We start from the raw sequence: 25,110 nt of genomic DNA on the forward strand, positions 1-25,110 counted from the left end.
CTGTTAAGATTGATGGATACATGTAGTGATGAAACTTGGTCTGTAGGTAGTCTATGTGAAGAGTTAGTTTTGGATTCCTTTTGAGCAGGAATGGGTCAAGATCAAGGTCACTGTTACAGAAAATGGTTTACGTCCAAAAACCTTTGGTGGGATTGATGGAAAGTTATGAAACCAGGTGTGTAGGTAGCTTATGTGAAGAGCTAGCTTGGGATTGCTTTTGTGGCTGTTTGGGTCAAGGTTACTAAAAATAGAAAATTGGTTTCTGACCAATAATTTTAGTTAAGATTGATGGATAGTGAATCGCTTGGTGTGTAGGTAGCTTATATGAAGAAATAGCTTTGGATTGCTTTTGAGGGGTGTGGGTGAAGGTGATGCTAGCCAAAAATGGTTTCCATTCAATGAATTCAGTTTGGATTAATAGATGGTGATGAAATGCTAGCATGGGATTGCTTTTAAGGAGGGTGGCTTTTAGGTCAAAGTCATGAAAAATGTTCTGTGTACACAAATGTATTGACTGATCTTATAATATAAATGACTTGCCTAATAGCCTTCGTTTTATGTAATGGTTTTCATTTATAAGTTAATCATAGTATTCTATACAAGTATAATGAAGTATTTATTTACGTTTTAGGACTGACAACTTCCAATTACTGTGTATAGAAAACATACAATGAGAACAGATTGTTTTTTCATGCCTTTATCATTGTACAATGCTACTGTTAATTAATAATATTTGAGAAAGGGATATATCATCAATCATATTACTTACAATTGAAGTTTCGAATATATACTGATGTAAGATGTGATATAAACGGTTTTTACTTTTTATACTTTCATGAATATTTTTTTAATATCACACTATGTGTTTGCTTTTAAAAAGATTTTTGTCCTTCAGGAAGAAAGCTTATTGAACATGTTTTCTTATAACAGGCATACATGTTGTAATATATTCCAAATGAATTACAGAACCAATGCAGTGATAGATAAGAATCGGCAGCTACGTGAAGAAGCCCGTAAATTGCGTCCTGCCCGACCGCCCAATTGTGAGGCAGTGATTACTTGGTTCCATCAGGAGGAGAAAGGTCGCAAGTCTGTGATTGACCCCAACACGGGCAGACCTGAGGAGTGGTTCCATGGTATACAGAAACTGTTATGAATTCTTCCTATAGCCATCATTGTTGTTAAAAGCTCAGCTCAGTTTGCAGATAACATCATTGTATTTTTTTGGTACATAACTAGTGTTATAACTTTTGACCTGCATGACATCTGAAATAAGTAGAATTATATAATAATCTTTGTATATGGACGGCCTTAAATTGTCAAATAAGTATTTATGATATAAATCAAATTTAGTTCAGAACCAAATTATATTATATTTCTCCAAAAAAGCACCAACTTTTGAAAGTAACAAAACTGAAGAATGAAAACAGTTAACTGCACTTTTGTTTCAAACATACATGTACCTTTACACTTGTTACCACAGGCGTAATATCTCGGATGGATGCTGAGAAATTGCTCCTTGAGAAGCCACTTGGCTCGTACCTGGTTCGTGTTAGTGAAAAGGTGTGGGGTTACACTATCTCGTACCGGGCCATTGACCGATGCAAGCACTTCCTAATTGACGCAACTGAGGAGGCGTACCATTTCTTCGGGCCTAATCAGCTACCACACAATAGTATAAGAGATCTAGTTAAACATCATAAGGTAGGTTTTGTGACATGAATTTACTAGGTTTTAATTACTGAATGAATATTGTCCTCTGAAGGGCTTTTAAAATGGTTGTCAGTCAGTTTTTCTGGCTGTCTGTCCTTCACAAAATTGTGTTGTGTGTATCTCCAAAACTAGAGTAATAAAACTTAACAAGAATGTTAAGCAGCATGTGAAAATATGCCCGTTTGAATTTGTGTGTAGCTGCACCCAATTTAAAAGCAACCTATAGAGCATGCAATCTTGTGTTACGTGTATCTCCAAAACTTAGTCTGAGTCGAAATATTGCAGGAATGTGAAACAGCATTTGAATTTGTTCATGTGGGGTTTTATGTATGGCTGCAACCAATAAGTGTAGAGTAATGGCCCTTGACTTCATTAAAAAATAGCGTTAAGAAAAATATATCGGAGCATGCGTCATGCTAATTTCAAAAGGTATATGATATAGTCACAAAGTTTTACAGGAATGTTAACATGCATTTGAAATTGTGCACCTGGGGTTTTGTGTGTTGCTTCACCCAATAAGTGCAGAGTTATTGTCCTTGATGGGGTATAAAGAAGATATGCAATCTTGTGTTGTGTGTATATTGACAAGTTCATTAGCCAGAGTTATTTAAACTTTATGGGAATGTTAAACAGCATGTGAAGATGTACATCTAAGCTGTGGGGTTAGTGTGCACTGCACCTAGTAAGTGCAGAGTTATCACCCTTATATTGGCTCAAGAAAAGCAAGTAGAGCATGCAAATCTTGTGTCGAGCCTTTCTCCTAAAGCATATTTGCCATTGTTTTAATGAAAGCGTACAGAAATGTTAAGCAGCATGTTGTACACCGGTGTTTTAGTGTGGCTGCACCCAGTTAGTCCAGAGTTATGACCATTGGCATGGTTAAAAAAAATGTCTATAGAGCATAAATTCTTGTATAATCAATAAAACTTCCAGACTAAAATGAAGGGATTTAAATTAAATTTTGAATATATATAAATAGCAATAAGAGTAGTGCATTGCACAAGAGATTTAATCCCACATTTCTTTGTTGAATAATCTCCTCTTTACCATATTTCTTTCATTATGAGTGCTAGTTAAACTTACTCTTTGTCTGAGCTTAACTGGTAATGTTATTGAGGTAAGGACTTCAAACCTTATATACAGATACAGATATTTGGATGTTTTCTGTTTTTTATAAAAGTCTGATTGTCGTTAAAGTAGAGTATAAGTATCTTCCACTGCCGAGAGTGTAAGATAGGTTCATTCCGACCCGAGCGTAGGGTGTTTTGCGGAAACAAGGTTTACCGAGTTTCCGCAAAACACCCTGCGCGAGGGCGGGATGAACCTATCTTACACGAGCGGCTATGGTAGATGCTTTTTCTCCCACCTCAGTTAAACAAAATTAAGTTAAAATGTATTTTTTTGCTGGAACTCTTTTGTGCTTAGTGAAAATAATTGCGTATGGATATGCGATAATTCGTGGTTGTCATGGATATTTGCGCAGTGATTCAGAGTATGTACATTGTCTGATCGGTCTTTAAATAGTTCTAAGAAGAGTGAAGCATTACTTCTTGAAAGGTGCGTGAAAACTGTTTTCTGGTGACATTTGAAGCGAGAAATAATTAACTAGCGCTCTAAATATTGCCACAAGACAAGGTTTCCATGATGCGCTTCAAATAGTCGCTAGAGACGACAGTCTTCAACAAGGGAGGTAATTACAATGTGGTGACCATTAAAAGAAGTTCCATACGGGCATTTTATCTTCGCCCGTGGGCAAGATAAGAATTTCTAGCATGGTTAAATTAATGGATCTATTTATCTGAGGTGGGAGAAACTCATATCTTTTCTGTTTAGTCAAATTTCATATTCTTCCCTCTGGCCTTTGAGCCCATTTCACATGTTGAAACGGAATATTTTCTTCTCTTTCAGATTAATCCAATCACGATGGTGGGTGGGGAGCTGTTGTTGTATCCGTGTGGTCAGATATGTGACCCTCCTGACTTCTGGGAGCTCTTCTCCAACAGAAGGACCGAGTCCACCTCTCTGTAGCACACTGCCAGGAGTGCTGTATTGGGATAGCATCACCATGTGCTCAATCTGATAAGTGGATAATAGGCATTTAAGATGTGATGTCCATGAAAAATGTGTAAAGTGCTGTAAAGAAATAAGAATCTTGTAACAACAAGATAATCATACGGTAATGATGAATGCAGTTGTGGGCATTTGTTTTTGTATGTGTATTGTCTAAAACACTTTCAGTCAGAGGTGTTGTGTCAAATGAAAACAGATGTGAAGATATTCAAAGCATCTGGTTAATGAAAGAATACAGTAATACAGTTGTGGAGTATTAGCAAGTCTTAAAAACTAACAGATATTGGTATGCTTAAATTTTGCTTAGTAAAAGTGATATTATGGTATAATCAAAACCTTTTGTAGAAATTTACTTTTTAATCACATTTTGATTTTCTATATTTTTGATATTTTATGGGATATTTTTTACAAGTCTTACATCTTTAGTAGTATAGAAGCACACATTTATGTGAACTGTTCATTTTAGCAAAATATTCAAAATCGATTGTTTTAAAATTTAGAAGTTCATCTTGGGATATTTGTGTGTTTTCAAGTATTTCAGTTCATAGCTTCAGACATGATAACTTTGTATTATGTACTACTAATGTCGACAGTGTGTTCTACCTTGACTACATTTAGGGGTTAAGTCTTGTTTTAAAAAGGACAGGGGGCTCAAAAAAGATGGACAGGGTGTTAAAGGAGAAAAGGCCACATTGTGTCTGGCTCTGAAGAACTTGAACATTGTGATCTTGACAAAATATGTTTGGCAGTGTGTTTAATTGAAGAAATTAAAGGTACAACTGCCAAAAATGTTAAGGTAAAAGTTTTAATCTCGGTGAGGGCAGATGTGTGCTGCTAAAAAGGACAGGGTGTCCCCTTTAAAATTCTTAAACTTAAACCCTGCATCACTACTAAAGTAGTAGTTTCGATACATAGGACATAATTGTTTAAACACGACACCATTATGTTGGATGTTGTCAAATCTCAATGAAAGTTGTGCTGACAATATTTGTTATATTAGACTAATGAGGCTTTAAATGCTTTTATTATGTGTTAACTGAACATACACAAATGTACTAGTACATGCTACTTACTAGTTTTGCTAAAGGTATTATATAACACAGAAGAAGCATAGCATTTGAATGTTGAAAAACCCTTACAAAATACATGTAAATCCTCAAAAATACAAAGGCCAGATATATAGCAGTCAAAGGCTTTGTTGAAGTTTGTTCATTAAACAACATGATGCTGGAAGAGCTAACATAATCAGTAATTCAGAAACATTTCATCTTTGATCTTACTTTTGTCTGATTTTTCTTGTCGTTTTTGGTGTCATTTTATCAAGGTACTTATGGTCTACCTAGTTTTAATTAAACACTGACATTCTTTGGCATTTTTTCCCATAAATGGTAGTTAGATATCCTCTTTCCTTAATTATCATGTACAATGTTGGTGTTGCTGATCAATTTCCCTGGGGTGTCTTGTTTTTATTCAGTGATTGTTATAGTATTACCTTCTAGTCTGAACATTCAAGGCTGCAATATAACCTCATCTTGCGTATTTGTTGTTTTATTATTATGTTAGTATATTTTGTACAACTTTGTTAAAGCCTGTTTCTACACATCAATGAGTTTTGTATGATCGAATGACTTTCTTTGATTTATTTTTGTCAATCAGTCAACAGCCAGTAGAAAACTTGTCACAATGTTTGCATATTCATACCGGAAACTGAAACATGCGTTACTAAGCAACAAGTTTGGGCAAAACTAAAATATCGTTATCAGAACAGGCTAGAGATGATATATCATAATATAAAATAAACATAATCTGTCTTCAGTTTTGGGGCAATATAAACCTTAAGGTCGGCGGTAAACAAATAAAGATTGGATGAAAATTCTCTTTCACGTACTAATTTCAAGCTCTTAAAATAAGTTTCACTAACTCTACATTTTGCAAATCGCAAAACATTGCTTCTTAACGAATTATTACAGTATATGTATCCATGCTATTTTATTGAACATCTTGATCTATAAATACTAGAATCTGAATTTTTGGGAATAAAATGTCCCAAAGAGTAAGGGGGTAACTTAAGAATTTCCACTCTCGAGTCTGTTAATGTGCAAGTTGTGTGTAAAATGCAAGGTTCATTTGTGCCATCTTAGTTTAGTAAATATTTTTCGTCATCGCAAAAGTTAAGTTTTATTTTTACCAGTAAGCCTTGGATAAGATTAGCTCAATTTTAAGTATTCCTTGTTTTATTTTTATTTTGCACATTAGATGTGTTTGTATAATACTTGCATTTTTATTTCTTTTATAACTTTTACATTTGACTTTATATAATAAATAACTTCACAGCATGACTTTGTTTATAGCTTAGATTATTTTTATTACACCTCGCTGAAATAGTTTAAAGTTGCCTTTTAATGTTTTAGTCAGGATTTTAAAGTTGATTTGATACACATTTATGCTTTTAGTTTCTCTGAAATGTATTTTACGTCATGTACATATTTGTTTAATGTGATCATATAATCTTTGTGATATCTTATCATGCAGTGTAACAATATATATCTATATATTCTTATTTTGTATTTTATAATACTTTGTATTCATGTTTCCACTGGTATATTTTGATTTCAATTTAGTGATAACAGGAATAATGTATGTACATTTTATAATATACTAAATGGTAGAACTCTTTTTCTATGTTTTTACAGACTTGTCTACTATAATTAGTACATTAGGGCTGTCAATGTCTGGAAGCATAGGAATTTTTACAAATGTTTAAACAAAACCAGTAGTTTTTAAAAGAATTTTAGAATGTTTAAGAATCAACATGTAGAATCTCTTAATCACCTTCCAGTAATTTGAAAATAGGATGTGTACATGTTTGTTTTAGCATTTATTAAGGAATGATATGCATAGTATTTAAGTTATGGGAAATAGTTTTCTGTCAGTTACTCATTTTATGTGTTCATCTTTGGATCTTCATGTGCAGTTTACATATGTACATGTATGTATGTATGTGTGTGTTTAACAATTCTATTTCAAATGTACTGATATTAGTTAAGTTTACTTGTATATGTATGGTTAGTTGGTCTGTAAGAGTCTTAAAGAATGGTGTTTGACCACTATAACTTCTGCATGGTCGTTAAAGAGACTCATTCACACTTTATAAGGTCAATCATATATTTTTTTAATGGTGTGAAATATGACTTAAGTGCTGGTTTCAAAGAAAAAACTTCAATAACAGTTCAAATCACAGCTCTTTAGTTAATCTTTTCTTTAAAATGCCACAGAAATCTCTATTTGACCAAAGGCGTTAATAACACAATTGAATAGTTATAGTCTTGATTTACAAAATTCTATTGAAATTAGTTGTACATACTTTATACAACTTTATTTCAACAAAGCTCATAAAAGAGAGCATTTCCAACACAAAATCTGTGAGTGAGTCTGTTTAATGAATTCATACATTTTATACATACAATGTATGGCAACTACCATAACATGTACATTATCTCATTCACATATCGATGTTGTTTAGGTCCCAACATTTTCAAAAATATTGCAATAAAGTGGTAGAGCTTCACAGCGAGAGTGGTTTCAATGGTGATAGTTTCTGCAGGCTACATGTACAACTAGAATTTGCTTTTATAGATTATCCAGTGTTACATGATGGTGCTAAAATTAATTTTCTGTCATAATAACATATCAGTTTGGTTGTAAATATTTTCTTGGTCTCTGGGATAATGATCCCTATGGATCTTTAGAAACACATTAACTATTTTACATTCAGTAACTTTACGGAGATGGTCCTATCGATATATTTTTAAAGGTCAGTTGTCACCGAAGGACCAGTCAGGCTAACATTTTTGCTTTAGATTTATTAGAAATATGTCTTGAAATATTACCTGTTTCCTAGTAATTAAGTGCACTTAAGTATTTGGGTGGAAATATTTATTGCCTTAAGATCGTTAAACTTTGTTGTTCAAACCGTAGGCATACCAGTGTCTTATTTCAAATTTTCTAGTAGTTGTGATTTTCTTTAACTAGAAATAATGTGATCACTAATGTTGTTATGTTGAACTACAACAGAATACTATATATATCTTATATATTTTGTTGAAACTATTTTACAATAAATTATATGCATGTGTTTGCATTGTTTTTGTGCCTCCTTGCACTCTGAGCCTCTAGAACTTAAGTATTTGTGCAATTAGCTAATATTGACAAGAGCATACATGCCATACTTCTGTGGCCCATTCGAGGGCATTTCGATATTTTTGTTCAGAATTCGTAAGGGTTTTGAAATTAAACAAGGGATTTTTATCAACATATTGCTAGTAGTTGTCCTATTAACTTTTTCATTATATTCGATACACAAGAAAGACCGTTGATGCAAAGCATCAAATAATTTAATAGTTTATGCATTTGTTATATGTTTAAAAACAATGAATAGTTACAGTCAACGAACATTTAATGACGCAAACAAGCTAAGGGAAAAATGTTCTTTTCAAAGTGTAAGATTTATGAAGTTCCCGCGAAAACATATCGCATGACTGACTCGACCAATCATTTTGTGCGCTGACTTTGTACTGTTCTTAATTAAACAACTCGGGACAATCGTTATGAAATTTTACTTATGTCACCTTCAACACATTAACAAATAAAGTAAGGTGAACATTTAATTCCGATATCGATAAAATTAAAAAAAAATTCTCTTAGATTATGGTTTACTTATTCAGTAAACATAGCAAAACAAAATAGAACATAATTATTCGCAATCACATAATTACCGGTCCACCCATTTTACATATCCGGCACATGACTACAGGTAACCAATCGGAAAACGTAAACGAATCTGGAACAGTTATTAAACTTATTTGTCGCTCATACGAAATAATGTTTTGAAGATAAATTGAAGACAATCTTTTAAACCATCAATAGCATTATTAACATCCATGCTATGGCCATTCATTTGCATTTTTTAAATCATAATAAAATAACAATAAAAAAACAACTGTCAATCAGTTTAAAAACCGCTCCTACCGCTAATTAAAAAACATTCCCATCCAATAATAGGCGCGCACTTCAGTGCGGCGCCAACAAATATGTGAATTTGAGATGCCTGATGAACCTATGTTATTGGTACATTGGATACCGTTAAACAAATTCTCTAGGGTCAAGTTTCTTCAAACAAATCCATATGGTCAAGTATTTGCAGTCAGTTTCTTCAAAAAAAATTCTCAATAGCCAAGTTTCTATAAAGAACTATGGTAAAGTCCATCAAACGAGTTCCAAATCATCAAGTTTCTTCAAACCAATAACCAGTTATCATGTTTCCTAAACGAATTCCCAATGGTCAAGTGTTGTTATTTTTTTCAATTAAATTTACAAAGATAACGTTTATTCAACATAATTGGTTAAATTCTTTACTAATTCCTAATGGTCAAGTTTGTAAAAACACATTTTCGATCGATATGTTTCATGAATTTGCAATGGTAAAATGAGAAAAAGTTCCTTCAAACAAATTCACTGGATTCATTTTTTTAAAACGAAAAATTCACATTGGTCTCGTTGCTTCAAACAAATTCCTAATGATCTTGTTTCTTCAAACATATTCCTAATGGTCTTGTTTCTTCAAACATATTCCTAATGGTCTTCAAACATATTCCTAATGGTCTTGTTTATTCAAACATATTCCTAATGGTCTTGTTTATTCAAACATATTCCTAATGTTCTTGTTTCTTCAAACGAATTCCTAATGATCTCGTTGCTTCAAACAAATTCCTAATGGTCTCGTTTCTTCAAACAAATTCCTAATGGTCTTGTTTCTTCAAATATATTCCTAATGGTCATCTTTCTTCAAACATATTCCTATTGGTCTTGTTTCTTCAAACAAATTCCTAATGGTCTTGTTTCTTCAAACATATTCCTATTGGTCTTGTTTCTTCTAACAAATTCCTAATGGTCTTGTTTATTCAAACATATTCCTAATGGTTTTGTTTATTCAAACATATTCCAATTGGTCTTGTTTCTTTAAACAAATTCCTAATGGTCTTGTTTCTTGAAACATATTCCTAATGGTCATCTTTCTTCAAACATATTCCTAATGGTCTTGTTTCTTCAAACATATTCCTAATGGTCTTGTTTATTCAAACATATTCCTAATGGTCTTGTTTATTCAAACATATTCCTAATGGTCTTGTTTATTCAAACATATTCCTAATGGTCTTGTTTATTCAAACATATTCCTAATGGTCTTGTTTCTTCAAACATATTCCTAATGGTCTTGTTTCTTCAAACATATTCCTAATGGTCTTGTTTCTTCAAACATATTCCTAATGGTCTTGTTTCTTCAAACATATTCCTAATGGTCTTGTTTATTTAAACATATTCCTAATGGTCTTGTTTATTCAAACATATTCCTAATGGTCTTGTTTATTCAAACATATTCCTAATGGTCTTGTTTATTCAAACATATTCCTAATGGTCTTGTTTCTTCAAACATATTCCTAATGGTCTTGTTTCTTCAAACATATTCCTAATGATCTTGTTTCTTCAAACAAATTCCTATTGGTCTTGTTTATTCAAACATATTCCTATTGGTCTTGTTTCTTCAAACATATTCCTAATGGTCTTGTTTCTTCAAACATATTCCTAATGGTCTTGTTTATTCAAACATATTCCTAATGGTCTTGTTTATTCAAACATATTCCTAATGGTCTTGTTTCTTCAAGCATATTCCTAATGGTCTTGTTTCTTCAAACATATTCCTATTGGTCTTGTTTCTTCAAACATATTCCTATTGGTCTTGTTTCTTCAAACATATTCCTATTGGTCTTGTTTATTCAAACATATTCCTAATTGTCTTGTTTCTTCAAACATATTCCTAATGGTCTTGTTTCTTCAAACATATTCCTAATGGTCTTGTTTCTTCAAACATATTCCTAATGGTTTTGTTTATTCAAACATATTCCTAATGATCTTGTTTATTCAAACATATTCCTAATGGTCTTGTTTATTCAAACATATTCCCAATGGTCTTGTTTATTCAAACATATTCCTAATGGTCTTGTTTATTCAAACATATTCCTAATGATCTTGTTTCTTCAAACAAATTCCTATTGGTCTTGTTTATTCAAACATATTCCTAATGGTCTTGTTTCTTCAAACATATTCCTAATGGTCTTGTTGATTTAAACATATTCCTAATGGTCTTGTTGATTCAAACATATTCCTAATGGTCTTGTTGATTCAAACATATTCCTAATGGTCTTGTTTATTCAAACATATTCCTAATGGTCTTGTTTATTAAAACATATTCCTAATGGTCTCGTTTATTCAAACATATTCCTAATGGTCTTGTTTTTTCAAACATATTCCTAATGATCTTGTTTCTTCAAACAAATTCCTATTGGTCTTGTTTTGTTTATTCAAACATATTCCTAATGGTCTTGTTTCTTCAAACATATTCCTAATGGTCTTGTTTCTTCAAACATATTCCTAATGGTCTTGTTTCTTCAAACATATTCCTAATGGTCTTGTTTATTCAAACATATTCCTAATGGTCTTGTTTATTCAAACATATTCCTAATGGTATTGTTTCTTCAAACATATTCCTATTGGTCTTGTTTCTTCAAACATATTCCTATTGGTCTTGTTTATTCAAACATATTCCTAATTGTCTTGTTTCTTCAAACATATTCCTAATGGTCTTGTTTCTTCAAACATATTCCTGATGGTCTTGTTTCTTCAAAAAATTCCTAATTCCTAATGGTCATGTTTCTTCAAACAAATTCCTAATGGTCTTGTTTCTTCAAACATTAGCTAATGATCTTGTTTCTTCAAACAAATTCCTAATGGTCTTGTTTCTTCAAACATTAGCTAATGATCTTGTTTCTTCAAACAAATTCCTAATGGTCTTGTTTCTTCAAACATTAGCTAATGATCTTGTTTCTTCAAAAAATTCCTAATTCCTAATGGTCTTGGTTCTTCAAACAAATTCCTAATGGTCTTGTTTCTTCAAACAAATTCCTAATGGTCCTGTTTCTTCAAACAAATTTAATGGTCAAGTTTTTTTTTCAAACAAATTCCCTTGTTTCATTTTATTTTCAAAAAAAAATCCCAATGGCCAAGTGTCTTGAAAAGAATTCCGAAGTGGTCAATTTTTAAGATGAACCCACCATGGTCATGTGTTTGCTTGATTTAGACCTGTTTAGCAATAAAGTGCCGTCATAGATTTCTTGTGTAACAGCATTTATTAAAAAAAAACATGTATATCATCTTCAAAGAAAATTGAAAGAATATTCGTAATGTTAAAACTGCCACCATTTCCCTTTGAATGAACACAAAATTATCGAAAGACGTACCATAAACCGCTCACTCACTGAATAGATATTAGTGTTCTGAAGATTCTTTCATTTGGTAACATTTTTATTAACAATGGCAATGGGTGGCATTAAACGCACATTTGGGACTGCATAATTTTAGTAAGGGTAAACATATTCTAAGCAAGCCTATTATATAGCAAGAGTTTATGTAGAGCTTTCATGGAATTGCGTTTAAGGCCCTTATGGCCAAAGTCAAGGTCACTGAAACTAACAACAAAAGATATTGAATAACTTTGGGTTCACATATAGTGACCAAATTAGGAATATAAGAATTGTTTATGGAGATCTTTATCGGATTGCGTTTGGGCCCCTAGGGTCAAGGTCACTGTTATTAAATAGGAAAATGGTTGGTACAGACACGAATGGATCCATGGTTCAGAATAACTTAAGTTGGATTTTACATATTGTGACCAAACTTGGTATACATAAAGAGTTGGTAGAGACCTTTGGGGTTGCATTTGGGGCCCCTAGCATTGAGGTCAAGGTTACTGTTACTAAAACTAGAAACAAGGTTGAACATGAATATCTTTAGTTAGGGTTCACATAATAGGATCATTATTGGTATGTAAGTAGAGTTTATAGAGACCTTTTATAGGACCGAGTTCGGGGCCCTGTATATCAAGGTCAAGGCCAGTTTCTAAAAACAATTTTAAAAATGGTTTGTACTGAAAACTTGAGTAAGGGATGACATATTGTGAGCACACTTGGTATATAGGAAGAGTTTATGGATCGTATGGTGGCATACTACTGCCGTTAGATAACCTGATAGCGTTCGCGAATTGTTTCGTGTTAACCACTTAATTTTCGCGATACTTACCTAGTTATTATTGGCGATACTTTTTTGTAAGATAAATATCATAAGACTAAACACAGGCTTGAAAGTGCCCAGAACTGCCACCTGTTCCCTTTTTAGCTGTACAACATAGTCAGATTAACTAGTTGTGGTTTACGAATTCCACTTGATAAGTAACATATTAAGTGGTTAACTAGATAAGATTCGTGTTACCACCATCTATAAATGCATTTTTGGCTTTTAGTAGTAGCTGGTAATCCAGTTACGGTTTGCGAATTCCACTTAATAAGTAACATGATAGCTGGTTAGCAAGATAAGATTCGTGTTACCAGTTATATTTAAATATATTTATACAACTGTAATACTCTACTTATAATTTGCGAATTTCACTTAGTAAGTGGTAACACGAATCTTATCTAGTTAACGAGTAAGTATGTTACTTACTAAGTGGAATTCGCAAACCATAAATAGATAACTAGTTAGCGCCTGAATCTGGGATGCTGAATCTGGTTCACGAAAATGACAACTTCTGGCGGATAACACCGATGATGTTGTTTGTAAGAAACTACAACAGATCCATAGTTTGCATGATCTCTTCATGAAACACGAATGATTTGAAACATAAGGAATATATCGCTTTCGTTTGATTAGACGTTAAATTGGAAGGTTTTGTTTTCATTATGTTTTATTAATTCTTGGTTACGATTATTCCAGAAAAGAAACAAATTGTTATTGTTTGAACCTTTTTTTTAAAAAGCGGACTCCAGTGGACTTGAAACAAAAATAATTACTCAAAGCTGGGAACATTAATAATTGTCCTACTCCCAACTCGAATTATAGTTCGTATGTTTGCAAAATAATGAAAACCACATACTCCTACACAAAGAGTATGAATAAACTGAAGACTCACAGGGTATTTACCTTTAATTCAGTGGTACAACTATTATATATATACAATATATATATATATATTACAACAAGGACAATATCAGTAGTTAATAGTTTATATGATAATGGTGCATGTTACCGATCTCAATTGGAGTTTGGACGAAAAGCATGAATTTCGTTTTTCATCTGTTTCTAAAAATAACTACCGTAATTTTATAATTTATTTATTTAATTTACCAATTTATGTAAGTCAAAAACATAAATTTGCAAACGCCAAAGCCAACGATGGAAACTACCTACCTACCTACCTACCTACCTACCTACCTACCTACCTACCTACCTATACCTACCTATACCTACCTACCTACCTACCTACCTATACCTACCTACCTATACCTATACCTACCTACCTACCTACCTACCTATACCTACCTACCTATACCTATACCTACCTACCTACCTACCTACCTATACCTACCTACCTACCTACCTACCTACCTACCTACCTACCTACCTACCTACCTACCTACCTACCTACCTACCTACCTACCTACCTACCTACCTACCTACCTACCTACCTACCTACCTACCTACCTACCTACCTACCTACCTACCTACCTACCTACCTACCTACCTACCTACCTACCTACCTACCTACCTACCTACCTACCTACCTACCTACCTACCTACCTACCTACCTACCTACCTACCTACCTACCTACCTACCTACCTACCTACCTACCTACCTACCTACCTACCTACCTACCTACCTACCTACCTACCTACCTACCTACCTACCTACCTACCTACCTACCTACCTACCTACCTACCTACCTACCTACCTACCTACCTACCTACCTACCTACCTACCTACCTACCTACCTACCTACCTACCTACCTACCTACCTACCTACCTACCTACCTACCTACCTACCTACCTACCTACCTACCTACCTACCTACCTACCTACCTACCTACCTACCTACCTACCTACCTACCTACCTACCTACCTACCTACCTACCTACCTACCTACCTACCTACCTACCTACCTACCTACCTACCTACCTACCTACCTACCTACCTACCTACCTACCTACCTACCTACCTACCTACCTACCTACCTACCTACCTACCTACCTACCTACCTACCTACCTACCTACCTACCTACCTACCTACCTACCTACCTACCTACCTACCTACCTACCTACCTACCTACCTACCTACCTACCTACCTACCTACCTACCTACCTACCTACCTACCTACCTACCTACCTACCTACCTACCTACCTACCTACCTACCTACCTACCTACCTACCTACCTACCTACCTACCTACCTACCTACCTACCTACCTACCTACCTACCTACCTACCTACCTACCTACCTACCTACCTACCTACCTACCTACCTACCTACCTACCTACCTACCTACCTACCTACCTACCTACCTACCTACCTACCTACCTACCTACCTACCTACCTACCTACCTACCTACCTACCTACCTACCTACCTACCTACCTACCTACCTACCTACCTACCTACCTACCTACCTACCTACCTACCTACCTACCTACCTACCTACCTACCTACCTACCTACCTACCTACCTACCTACCTACCTACCTACCTACCTACCTACCTACCTACCTACCTACCTACCTACCTACCTACCTACCTACCTACCTACCTACCTACCTACCTACCTACCTACCTACCTACCTACCTACCTACCTACCTACCTACCTACCTACCTACCTACCTACCTACCTACCTACCTACCTACCTACCTACCTACCTACCTACCTACCTACCTACCTACCTACCTACCTACCTACCTACCTACCTACCTACCTACCTACCTACCTACCTACCTACCTACCTACCTACCTACCTACCTACCTACCTACCTACCTACCTACCTACCTACCTACCTACCTACCTACCTACCTACCTACCTACCTACCTACCTACCTACCTACCTACCTACCTACCTACCTACCTACCTACCTACCTACCTACCTACCTACCTACCTACCTACCTACCTACCTACCTACCTACCACATCACTGATATTGGTTTAGAGCCGTACCAATGATTTTGACTTTTACCTATACATTTTAGCACAAATTCATTAAATTTTGAATATTGTCAAAACAAATGTTTCATGACACATGAAAATTGATATTTTTCAATTCAATTCAATTCAATTCAATTAAGTCAGGTAAACAAAGGCAGCCGGCCCAAAATACACAAAATGTACAAAAAAACCCCATAGTATTGTAGTTGCAACATAAGATTTACATATTTATCATGTCTAACAGATGGTACACATAGACTGTTAACTTTAATATTGTATTATCATTTTCAATAGACATTAAAGAGTAGAAATCATTTAAACCATTACCAGATGAATACCAATTAAAAAGATATTGTCTACGAATAATATCGAATTTAGGACATTGAAAGAATGCATGATATTCACAATCAATAACCGTCAAATTTTGATTCAGACAATATATACAAAGTCTGTCATCTTGTGGAGTATTTATATATCTTCCAAGGTCCATGTTTAGTTTATGGTTTGAACAGCGAAACCTAGCAAAAACAATCTTATATTTTAATGGAATTTCCAGATGTAGGTACCTTTCTGTATTTACTCATGTTTTGTAATTTTATAATGACAATATATGGCATTAACATCATCCCGGTAACAACCACACGGTGCCTACTGTGACAAGAAAAAAGGACAAACTAAGTTTTGTATGAGTATTTTTTAAGCTCCCTAAACCATTTGATGTAACTTTAATTTGTTTTCTGTATTATATTTTATTGATGTTGATAATCATGCCCATATAAATTTCATAACGATATTCAGTTGTTTTTACCTTCAATAAACGTAGTCCGCGAACTTATCATACAGCCCTCGTACAGTCGCTAACTGCACCAACTTTTCATTGAATTTAGATATTGTACCGAGAACCCTTTTAATAGTATCTTATAACTATTATAATTCTTTTAAAGAATAGAGCTTTGCGTATTTCGATTTCATGTGCACATATGTATATGTATCGTTTTGTACACCGATGAGAAAGAAACAAACTTTCAATCGATTAAATATCTGTGATGTCTCTAAAGATCACCAGAGAGATTGTACAGCTATCTTGTGAGGTAGAAAATCATTAGATTTAGTTCTGGCAAACTATTTTTGTTTCCTCAAAAACATAAAATAGAGTTTGTATAGCGAATCAAATCCGGAAAGGTTACAAAGAATCTATGTTTACTCTTGTATGTAAGTACAAGTTACTGATAGAAGTAGAAATGTTTTTAGATTTGTATAGTCATGCCTTTGTTTTGTTGAATATGTGATTGAAAAGTGTTTTAACATTCTGATGTCAGAGTGTTTGGTTATCTCCCCCTGACTATTTTCTTATGAATATGAATTGTATTAGGTTTCAAAATATTTGTAAGGATCCTGTAGTAAAATTCTTAAAGGGACTCGGTCATGGACTGTTAAATGCATTTTTAACGATTTTTGATTACGAATTTTTGCAAATCTGTTATAATAACTAAGATAGTGACGACTGGAACCCTTCAACAAAATTAACGTTGATGTATACATTATATATGTTTATTTGAGTCTCTAAAATATTAAATTATTTGAGTATGCTAAAATATTGTCTATGAAGTCCACACTTTTGAAATGCGTCTCTAACTCCATTCAATAAAATGCTGTACATAGCGTGATAAGCTTATTTACATTATCACGTGATGCTTGCAATGTTTTATTAAAGGTTTAAATTTCCGTCAGCTTTTTATGAGTCTCTATGGGCGAGTTGATAAGATATCGGTTTTCACCTTTTTCTTAAATCAGGTTGTTTTTGTATACTTTAATTGTATTCTTTCTGCAATATCGGTATAAAAGAGTAAAGTAATTCAATAATTAAGTGTGTTCAGATGCATACCGGGGAAATTATTTTTGAAGGGCTATATCTTTGAAATAGAATTAATATACTAAATAAGTGGTCTTTCTTCGAGGAAGATTAAGCTAGTGTTGGCTTGTAGACTGTAAGTATCTATCATGTGTTTCCGGTACGGATAGAAAAATCCTACCCGAGGGCGCGTGCGTAAGCCGGTAACTAGGCTTGCCGAGTTACCGGCCACGCATCGTGCCCGAGGGTCGGATTTTTCTATCCGTACCGGAAATACATGATTGATATTTTTTCTTGCATATCTAAATTAATCAATTTGTGGAAAAACTGACGTAGAAAACGAACTTTTGTACAATTGCACCAAAAAGCTCGTGCGACGTTGTTTACTGACGTCATAGAGCGCAGTAATTTTAAATAACTAAAAATAGCGTTTTTTACGATTAATTATTTTCAATTTTAATTAAAAGTCTTGCAAACATATATATTTGATTGCGCTTTATTGAAATGGCATAATATATATTTCATAAACAATACAATAAATGAAATAAGAAGTGGCGCGTTGTTGCGCGTGACTCATCTTACATGGGTATGTGGTAAGATGTGTTTTTCCAGCACTGGTCACACGACCGGAAACACACGTCCTGTATGCAAGAATCATACTTTACGGTTATGTGTACAGATTCCCAAGGGCAGTAATGTCAGGTGCGTCCATGCTTCCCGGTTCATTTTTTGAGTGAAAAACGTCCTCGATTCGGTGAGTATTACCATTGTTTTCTATATGTTTCAACGATAATTTGTAGAAACGACCTTGTGCACCGAATGAAGAGCAATTGCACGTTTACGAAGACGCTTGTTTTAGATCAAAATAATGTCTGTATTAAAATATCTCGTGAAAACAATGCACGTTCTTACTAGGCTTCCCGACTCACTCAATGCATATTTTGCTTCGAAACAACTACTAGTATTTAATACCGTTCTCTTGCGTACAAACCCCACCCGATGCTTTGTTTTGGACAATAACAGTTTTGCTATTGTTTTCCGAATGCAGACAGCCAATTTTGGAGTTAAAACGGCTCATTTACGAAAATTTTGTTCATGCAGTGTGTGTGCGTGATAAATTACGTCATAATTATATGCTACGTCGGAAGGCAACTTTCTGCTTAAAATGAAGACTTAAATCGAAGATAACTTTTCAATCACAACACCATTTTTAAATGACAGTCTATGCCACCTAAGGAGTCCCGCCTTCGTTGTTTTACCGGAGTTTGATAAGGTAATTAGTTTCAACAAACACTTCGACAAACCTGTTTCCAAAATAATGTTTTGACAGTGCTCCGTATTGTGAAAAGTTTTGTCGAAGTGTTTTAAAAAACTAAACTCTCAATCAAACACTGGTAAACGACCCAAGGCGGGGCTCCGTTAGCGGCGTAGTCTGCGCTTTATTTCATTTAAAATGGTGAAGAAATAGGAAAGTTATCTTTGTTTAAAGTCTTCATTCGAAGCAAAATTTTGTTTTCGGACGTAGCGTTTATGACATTATTTATCACGTGGTATACACACTCTGACAGGGCTCTCTACTTAAAGTAGAACTGACATTATTTTTGGAGGTTATATAGTAAGTCAAGACACGGTTATGTCTTTACATAAAACAGTTTTAAGACCTTAAATTGTTGACTGTTTCCTGCAGGTTGTCTCCCTTTTTATTTCGATTTCCAGAGTAAACATATAGCACACTCTTTAAGGTAAACTCTTAGTTCCTTTTCATTGCTATTTCCTGAAAAGGTAGTTTTAAATAATCCACAATTTTACCTTACATTATTACATTAGCAATTTTAAAGGGGCTGTACTCCGTATGATGAAATAACGAAAAAGAGAGAAAATTGTCGAAACCTGACATAAACTTCGTATCGATTTGTACAATGCAATGAAACTTACTAACCGAAGTACCACATAGTTCAAAATTTAAATATTTTCGCTGTTTTTTTCGTATTTTTTTCAATTAAAAAAAATACTAGGTATGTCTTCCTAGTGGAATTAATTCCCGTAATGCGTGATTCGCTAGTCAATGCCATCACGTGATATAACCAAGTTAGGTATATAGCTCAAATATTCCAACCGTTAAGGGTAAGCCTTCGTAGCACAGTGGATACCACACTGGACTGCAATTTTGGCCACACCGGTTCCAACCCGGTCTCCAACTCGATTTTTTTTCTACATTAATGATATGAAAGAGTAGAACATTTCCTTAAATACTTGTCCTGAATTTCTTTACAGAAAGAAAACCTTTTTTGGTGCCAATCTGGTGTATAGTGCCTTAATATATATATAAAGAACCTCTATTTTTATTTTATCATCAAGTATGCAGAGTTCATTTGTTATGTCGTTTATATGGACTACCTTAAAACGTTTTGTTTTTTGTCTATTTAGATTCAGGTTTGATCTCTGATCTCTTCTTTCGTTTCATCTTTTATTCTTTGAAAATATAAATTATATATCTGTACAACCTCTTCTTTAATTAAATAATTAACAAGATTAATATTTCTGAAAAACAAAAACAAAACGACTGGTAATTCGGGTAAATACAGTGTGCCATAGATCTTCCAGATTTGGGATGAACCTAGGTTCTAAAAATGTACAGAATAAACCAGCAAGCATTTTCGTAAATGAGCCGTTTTAACTCCAAAATTATCCTGTCTGCATTCGGAAAACAATAGCAATACTGTTATTGTCCAAAACAAAGCATCGGGTGGGGTTTGTACGCAAGAGAACGGTATTAAATAGTTGTTTTGAATCAAAACATGTATTGAGTGAGTCGGGAAGCCTAGTAAGAACGTGCATTGTTTTCACGAGATATTTTAATACAGACATTATTTTGATCTAAAACAAGCGTCTTCGTAAACGAGCAATTGCTCTTCATTCGGTGCACAAGGTCGTTTCTAAAAATTATCGTTGAAACATATAGAAAACAATGGTAATACTCACCGAATCGAGGACGTTTTTCACTCAAAACAATGAACCGGGAAGCATGGACGCACCTGACATTACTGCCCTTGATTCCGGTCTAAAGAGTTACTGTATTACGCATTATGAAACTTACACCCGTATAATTGGGCCATTTTTTCCGGAAAAAAGATACCTTATCACTGGTATTCTCCTTTAAGTTGTTCCAGAGAGAGATCGCCTTGGGGAAGAAATGTATTAATCGTAAGTTAGACGGTAGAAATAATAAAAAAAAATAAGCATAACAAATAGCTAGGGTGTACACTGGTTCATAGTAAATGGGTAAAATCCAACAGACATGTTTACTAAACTGGATAATGGTTTCACAAATTTATTGTTCATTGTTCCAGCCACAATTTGTAAAGGGCGTGGTGCCAGGTCACAAAGGGCACTTCTGATCCTTATTGACACTTGCATCGGCCAATGTTTAATTTGTAATGAGTATGTGTCGTAACTACTTTCAATACTAATAGTTTGTTATAAATACCTAAGGTGTTATCTTTCATTTATATATAATAATATCAAAATTAATATTTTATACTTTCTGAAAATTGACTCTTTGAAGCAAAAGGGCACAGCAGGGCGTAGTAAAGAGACAGTAGAGTGCTGCTATTTTAGGCTTAGCTGGAGCACTTATCTGAGCAACGTGTTTCACAGTTTGTAACATCGTCAAAATATTCATCCTTCCTTTTAACATTCCTCCATTATTGTAAATTGTAAAACTTAAGAGTGACATTGTCCTTTGAACAAAATATACGGTTCTTGAGCACGACAAGTCTTTGAGCATCTTATTTACCCCCCCCCCCCTTCGTACATAAGAAACAGACTGGAAAGAAAAAGGCAGACAAAGGACGGGCGGTGCGATGTTTTACCTTCATGTGAGGATAAATTTTATTTGTTTCTGTTTCTTTCCCATAATTACCATACAACGTAAATTTGATAAATTAGTATTTGTATTACAGTATACGAATGAAATAATAATTAAAACATAAGACAATTCTATTCTTAATTATTACAATCATGAAAAACACAAAAATACTGAAAATTATCAAATTTGCCTTATTATTTCATTCATTTTTCTTTCAATTTTATATAATGTTAAAAAACGTTAAAATAATAAAGCATATAATTCTTCTTCTTTCTAGTTAAGAATTGTATTAACTTTTAAAAAATATAAATATATATTTTGAAGAACTGCATGTAAAGAAATTATCTTGACCCTTCAGAATTCAACTTCACCAGCCCAGATAAGATCAAAGAAGGCCAATTAGTGATGGCTAGGCTTTTAGCTGAAGTTAATGGGAGATAAACCGGTATGAGTGATTTACTAGCTGATAATGCCATTTATTTTTTATTAATTGGTTAACGGATCTTTTTGGAAAAAAGTTGGACGGGTGATGCGAAAAAAAAAAGAGGATTTCATACTCATACTATTTTTTTTACAATACATGTACATGTATTTTTCATAGCGTTTGTGGCGAAACCCAAAACCAAAAGATCAAAATAACAACAAACAGGAAAGACATGTTCATAGATACATATGAATGACATTTGAAATGCTTAAGTATGTATTGATTTCTATGCAACACAATGTCTTCAATGCCTCAATATTATAATGAATATTGATATGTTCAAATGCTCACTTTGTCATACAAATATGTTTGGCTTTACAGTCCAATTTTCTCTCCTACCAATTTCAAATTCAAATTAATGTAATCATTATATAAGCATTTTATACACTTCCACCTTAAAATAATGTCACATTTTAAGTCAATATTATTACAAACTTTCAGTTTTACTGTCACTTTTTGTTGATGTTTTTAGAAGCACATCCTGACTGCAAGAGTTTTCCTATTTTCAACACTTTTTCCACATATCAACCTTACAATGAATATGCCTGTGTCTCCTTATTGCTGGGCACTACTTTTTCTCAACAGAAAAAGCATTCTCCCACCTCAGATAAGTAGATCCAATAATTTAACCATGCTTGATATTCTTATCTTGCCCACGGGCGAAGATAAAATGCCCGTATGGAACTCCTTTTACCACATTGTAATTACCTCCCTTGTTGAAGACTGTCGTCAGTAGCATCAAGGAAATCTTGTCTTATGGTAATATTTAGAGCGCTAATAATTTATTTCTCGCTTCAAATGTCACCATAAAACAGTTTTCAGGCACCATTCAAGAAGTAATGCTTCATTCTCCTTAGAACTATTTAAAAAGACCGATTTGACTGTTACCATTAACTGGACCACTGCGCGTATATCCATGACAACCACGTGCTATCGCATATCCATACGCAATTATTTTCACTAAGCAAAAAAGAGTTCCAGCAAAAAATACATTTTTACTTAATTTTGTTTAACTGAGGTGGGAGAAAAAGCATCTACCATAGCCGCTCGTATAAGATAGGTTCATCCCGACCCTCGCGCAGGGTGTTTTGCGGAAACTCGGTAAACCTCGTTTCCGCAAAACACCCTACGCTCGGGTCGGAAGAACCTATCTTACACTCTCGGCCATGGAAGATACTTATACAATGTAACAAATTTCACTGACTCAATTATTTATTAAATGGAATAAGGAAATGTAAATAATAAAAATGACTGTATATTCAGTAATGAATTCTTTGAAGTTAAGATTTTTCTCTGCAGCTTTAACAAAATTTAAGTTACCCGAGATTTTGATTACTTGAATAGTTAAGTCTCCATATAATTTGCTGAACAATTAAACACAATCACAGGACAATATATTTTATCAATTACTCTGGTTTATATGTGATTTGTTACCATTGATACAGATGTATCAGCCTTGATGTCAGTTATACCAAAAAAAAATTAGTCAAAATGCAGATGGTATGTTGAAATTGAGAATTAATTGTTTTGTATGATCTCAGCTCAATTGAGGCCGCCATTTTGGAAACAACTTTTAAAACTGCATTCTTATGTTGCAAAGGAACAGGCAACAGGTTTTACATCATTTCATGTGCGCAAAAAAAACACAACTGATTTACTTTTTTCAATATTTAAAAAAAAAATACCAATCATTTTTTTTTTTGGAGTTTTCGAAATAAATGGGCGGCGGATCCGTTAACCAATTTATTAAAAAAAGAGGCCTAAGCCCTTGCTGAATCTCAGTCGCTCTCTGGTACATATGCGTAGGACTGCATAGCTATTAAACTGCAGAGATATAAGATGTGACGGTGGAAGGCTGTAGGTGGCGGTTGGTGCAAAAAGCAATAAACTGCGCCAATTGAGCAGGGTGGCGGCGGCTTTGCGATTTACCCACCCATATATTGTATTACGGGAAACATACCGTAACACTTGTCAACTTATTCTTGTTGACTTTTAATTTTATTTTATGGCATTTTGAATAAATGCCCATTATCAATCAATGCAGTGTGTTTCTTGTAATTTTTCCTACACACATTTCTAGGAATACATTTTGTTTTAGCATTTCTCACGATTGACTTTGAAATTTGAAGATGTGTCCTCTCATAACATTGGTATTAAAAGAAAACAAATTCTTATAATCATTGACATCTGCTTTATTTATGTTTTTTATATATATTTCTTACTCGTATCATCAACATCTTTACCTTGAGAAGGTAAAAACTCATTATTACATAATTAGAGATAAAACTATAAGAACATCGTATGAACCCCTGTGAACAAAATCATGTATGTCAATAATAAATAATTGAAAGCATAAACATTATAACATCACAATAAAATTACAGTTAAATGAATATGATATACATATGTACACAGGCATACACATGTGTACTGTTGGTTTCCTGTTTATAATTGACAAAATGATGATGGAAACCAAACAGCTACACCTATTAAAGCATTGACTTAATTAGCCATTTGCAAGGTCGTATACTACTTGCATGACTACAATTTCATACAGAGGAGATACCCTTCCCATCACTATATTTGACTGTTTCAATTATAAGTTGTCGTAATCAATATTGCCGTTAAAAAAGAATGCTACAAAAGTGTTGTTGTGTCCCTTTGGTGGGTAAAAAGAGGACCATTTTAACGCACTGGAAAACTGGAATAGATGCTCTTTTACCGGAAGTATGGATCTCTATCATGTAGAGATATTGAAGCTTTTATCTCAAAAATTAAACATTACGAAATTTAATTCTATAACATACTTTATGCCCTTTGTACAACAATATTGGTGCTATCATTGGATCAAACTTATGTAGCTGCATATAAATGTGTAAATATACTTTCTTGGACTTCTTTACTAGTAACAGAAGATATAGCTCTACGTTCTTGATGTATTCGAACTTCGTTGGTTTTATTAAAGAGTATAAGGTGATTGTGTTTCGCTT

The 25,110-nt window shown here is 33.9% G+C and overlaps 1 protein-coding gene across 2 annotated transcripts in view; it reads left to right on the forward strand.

Annotated features, from left to right (window-relative positions):
* The window catches only part of LOC128209332 (SH2 domain-containing protein 4B-like), a 27,590-nt gene extending 19,672 nt beyond the window's left edge, over positions 1-7,918 (forward strand). For both annotated transcript variants that reach the window (XM_052913337.1, XM_052913329.1), the window contains exons 9-11: positions 967-1,136; positions 1,484-1,704; positions 3,622-7,918. In XM_052913337.1, the coding sequence (XP_052769297.1) occupies positions 967-1,136; positions 1,484-1,704; positions 3,622-3,741 (511 nt within the window). In that variant the 3' untranslated portion in view covers positions 3,742-7,918. The remainder of the gene's footprint in view (positions 1-966; positions 1,137-1,483; positions 1,705-3,621) is intronic.
* Positions 7,919-25,110: the final 17,192 nt, after the last annotated feature.

Source organism: Mya arenaria, chromosome 2, assembly GCF_026914265.1.
Source record: "Mya arenaria isolate MELC-2E11 chromosome 2, ASM2691426v1".
NCBI lineage: Eukaryota > Metazoa > Mollusca > Bivalvia > Myida > Myidae > Mya > Mya arenaria.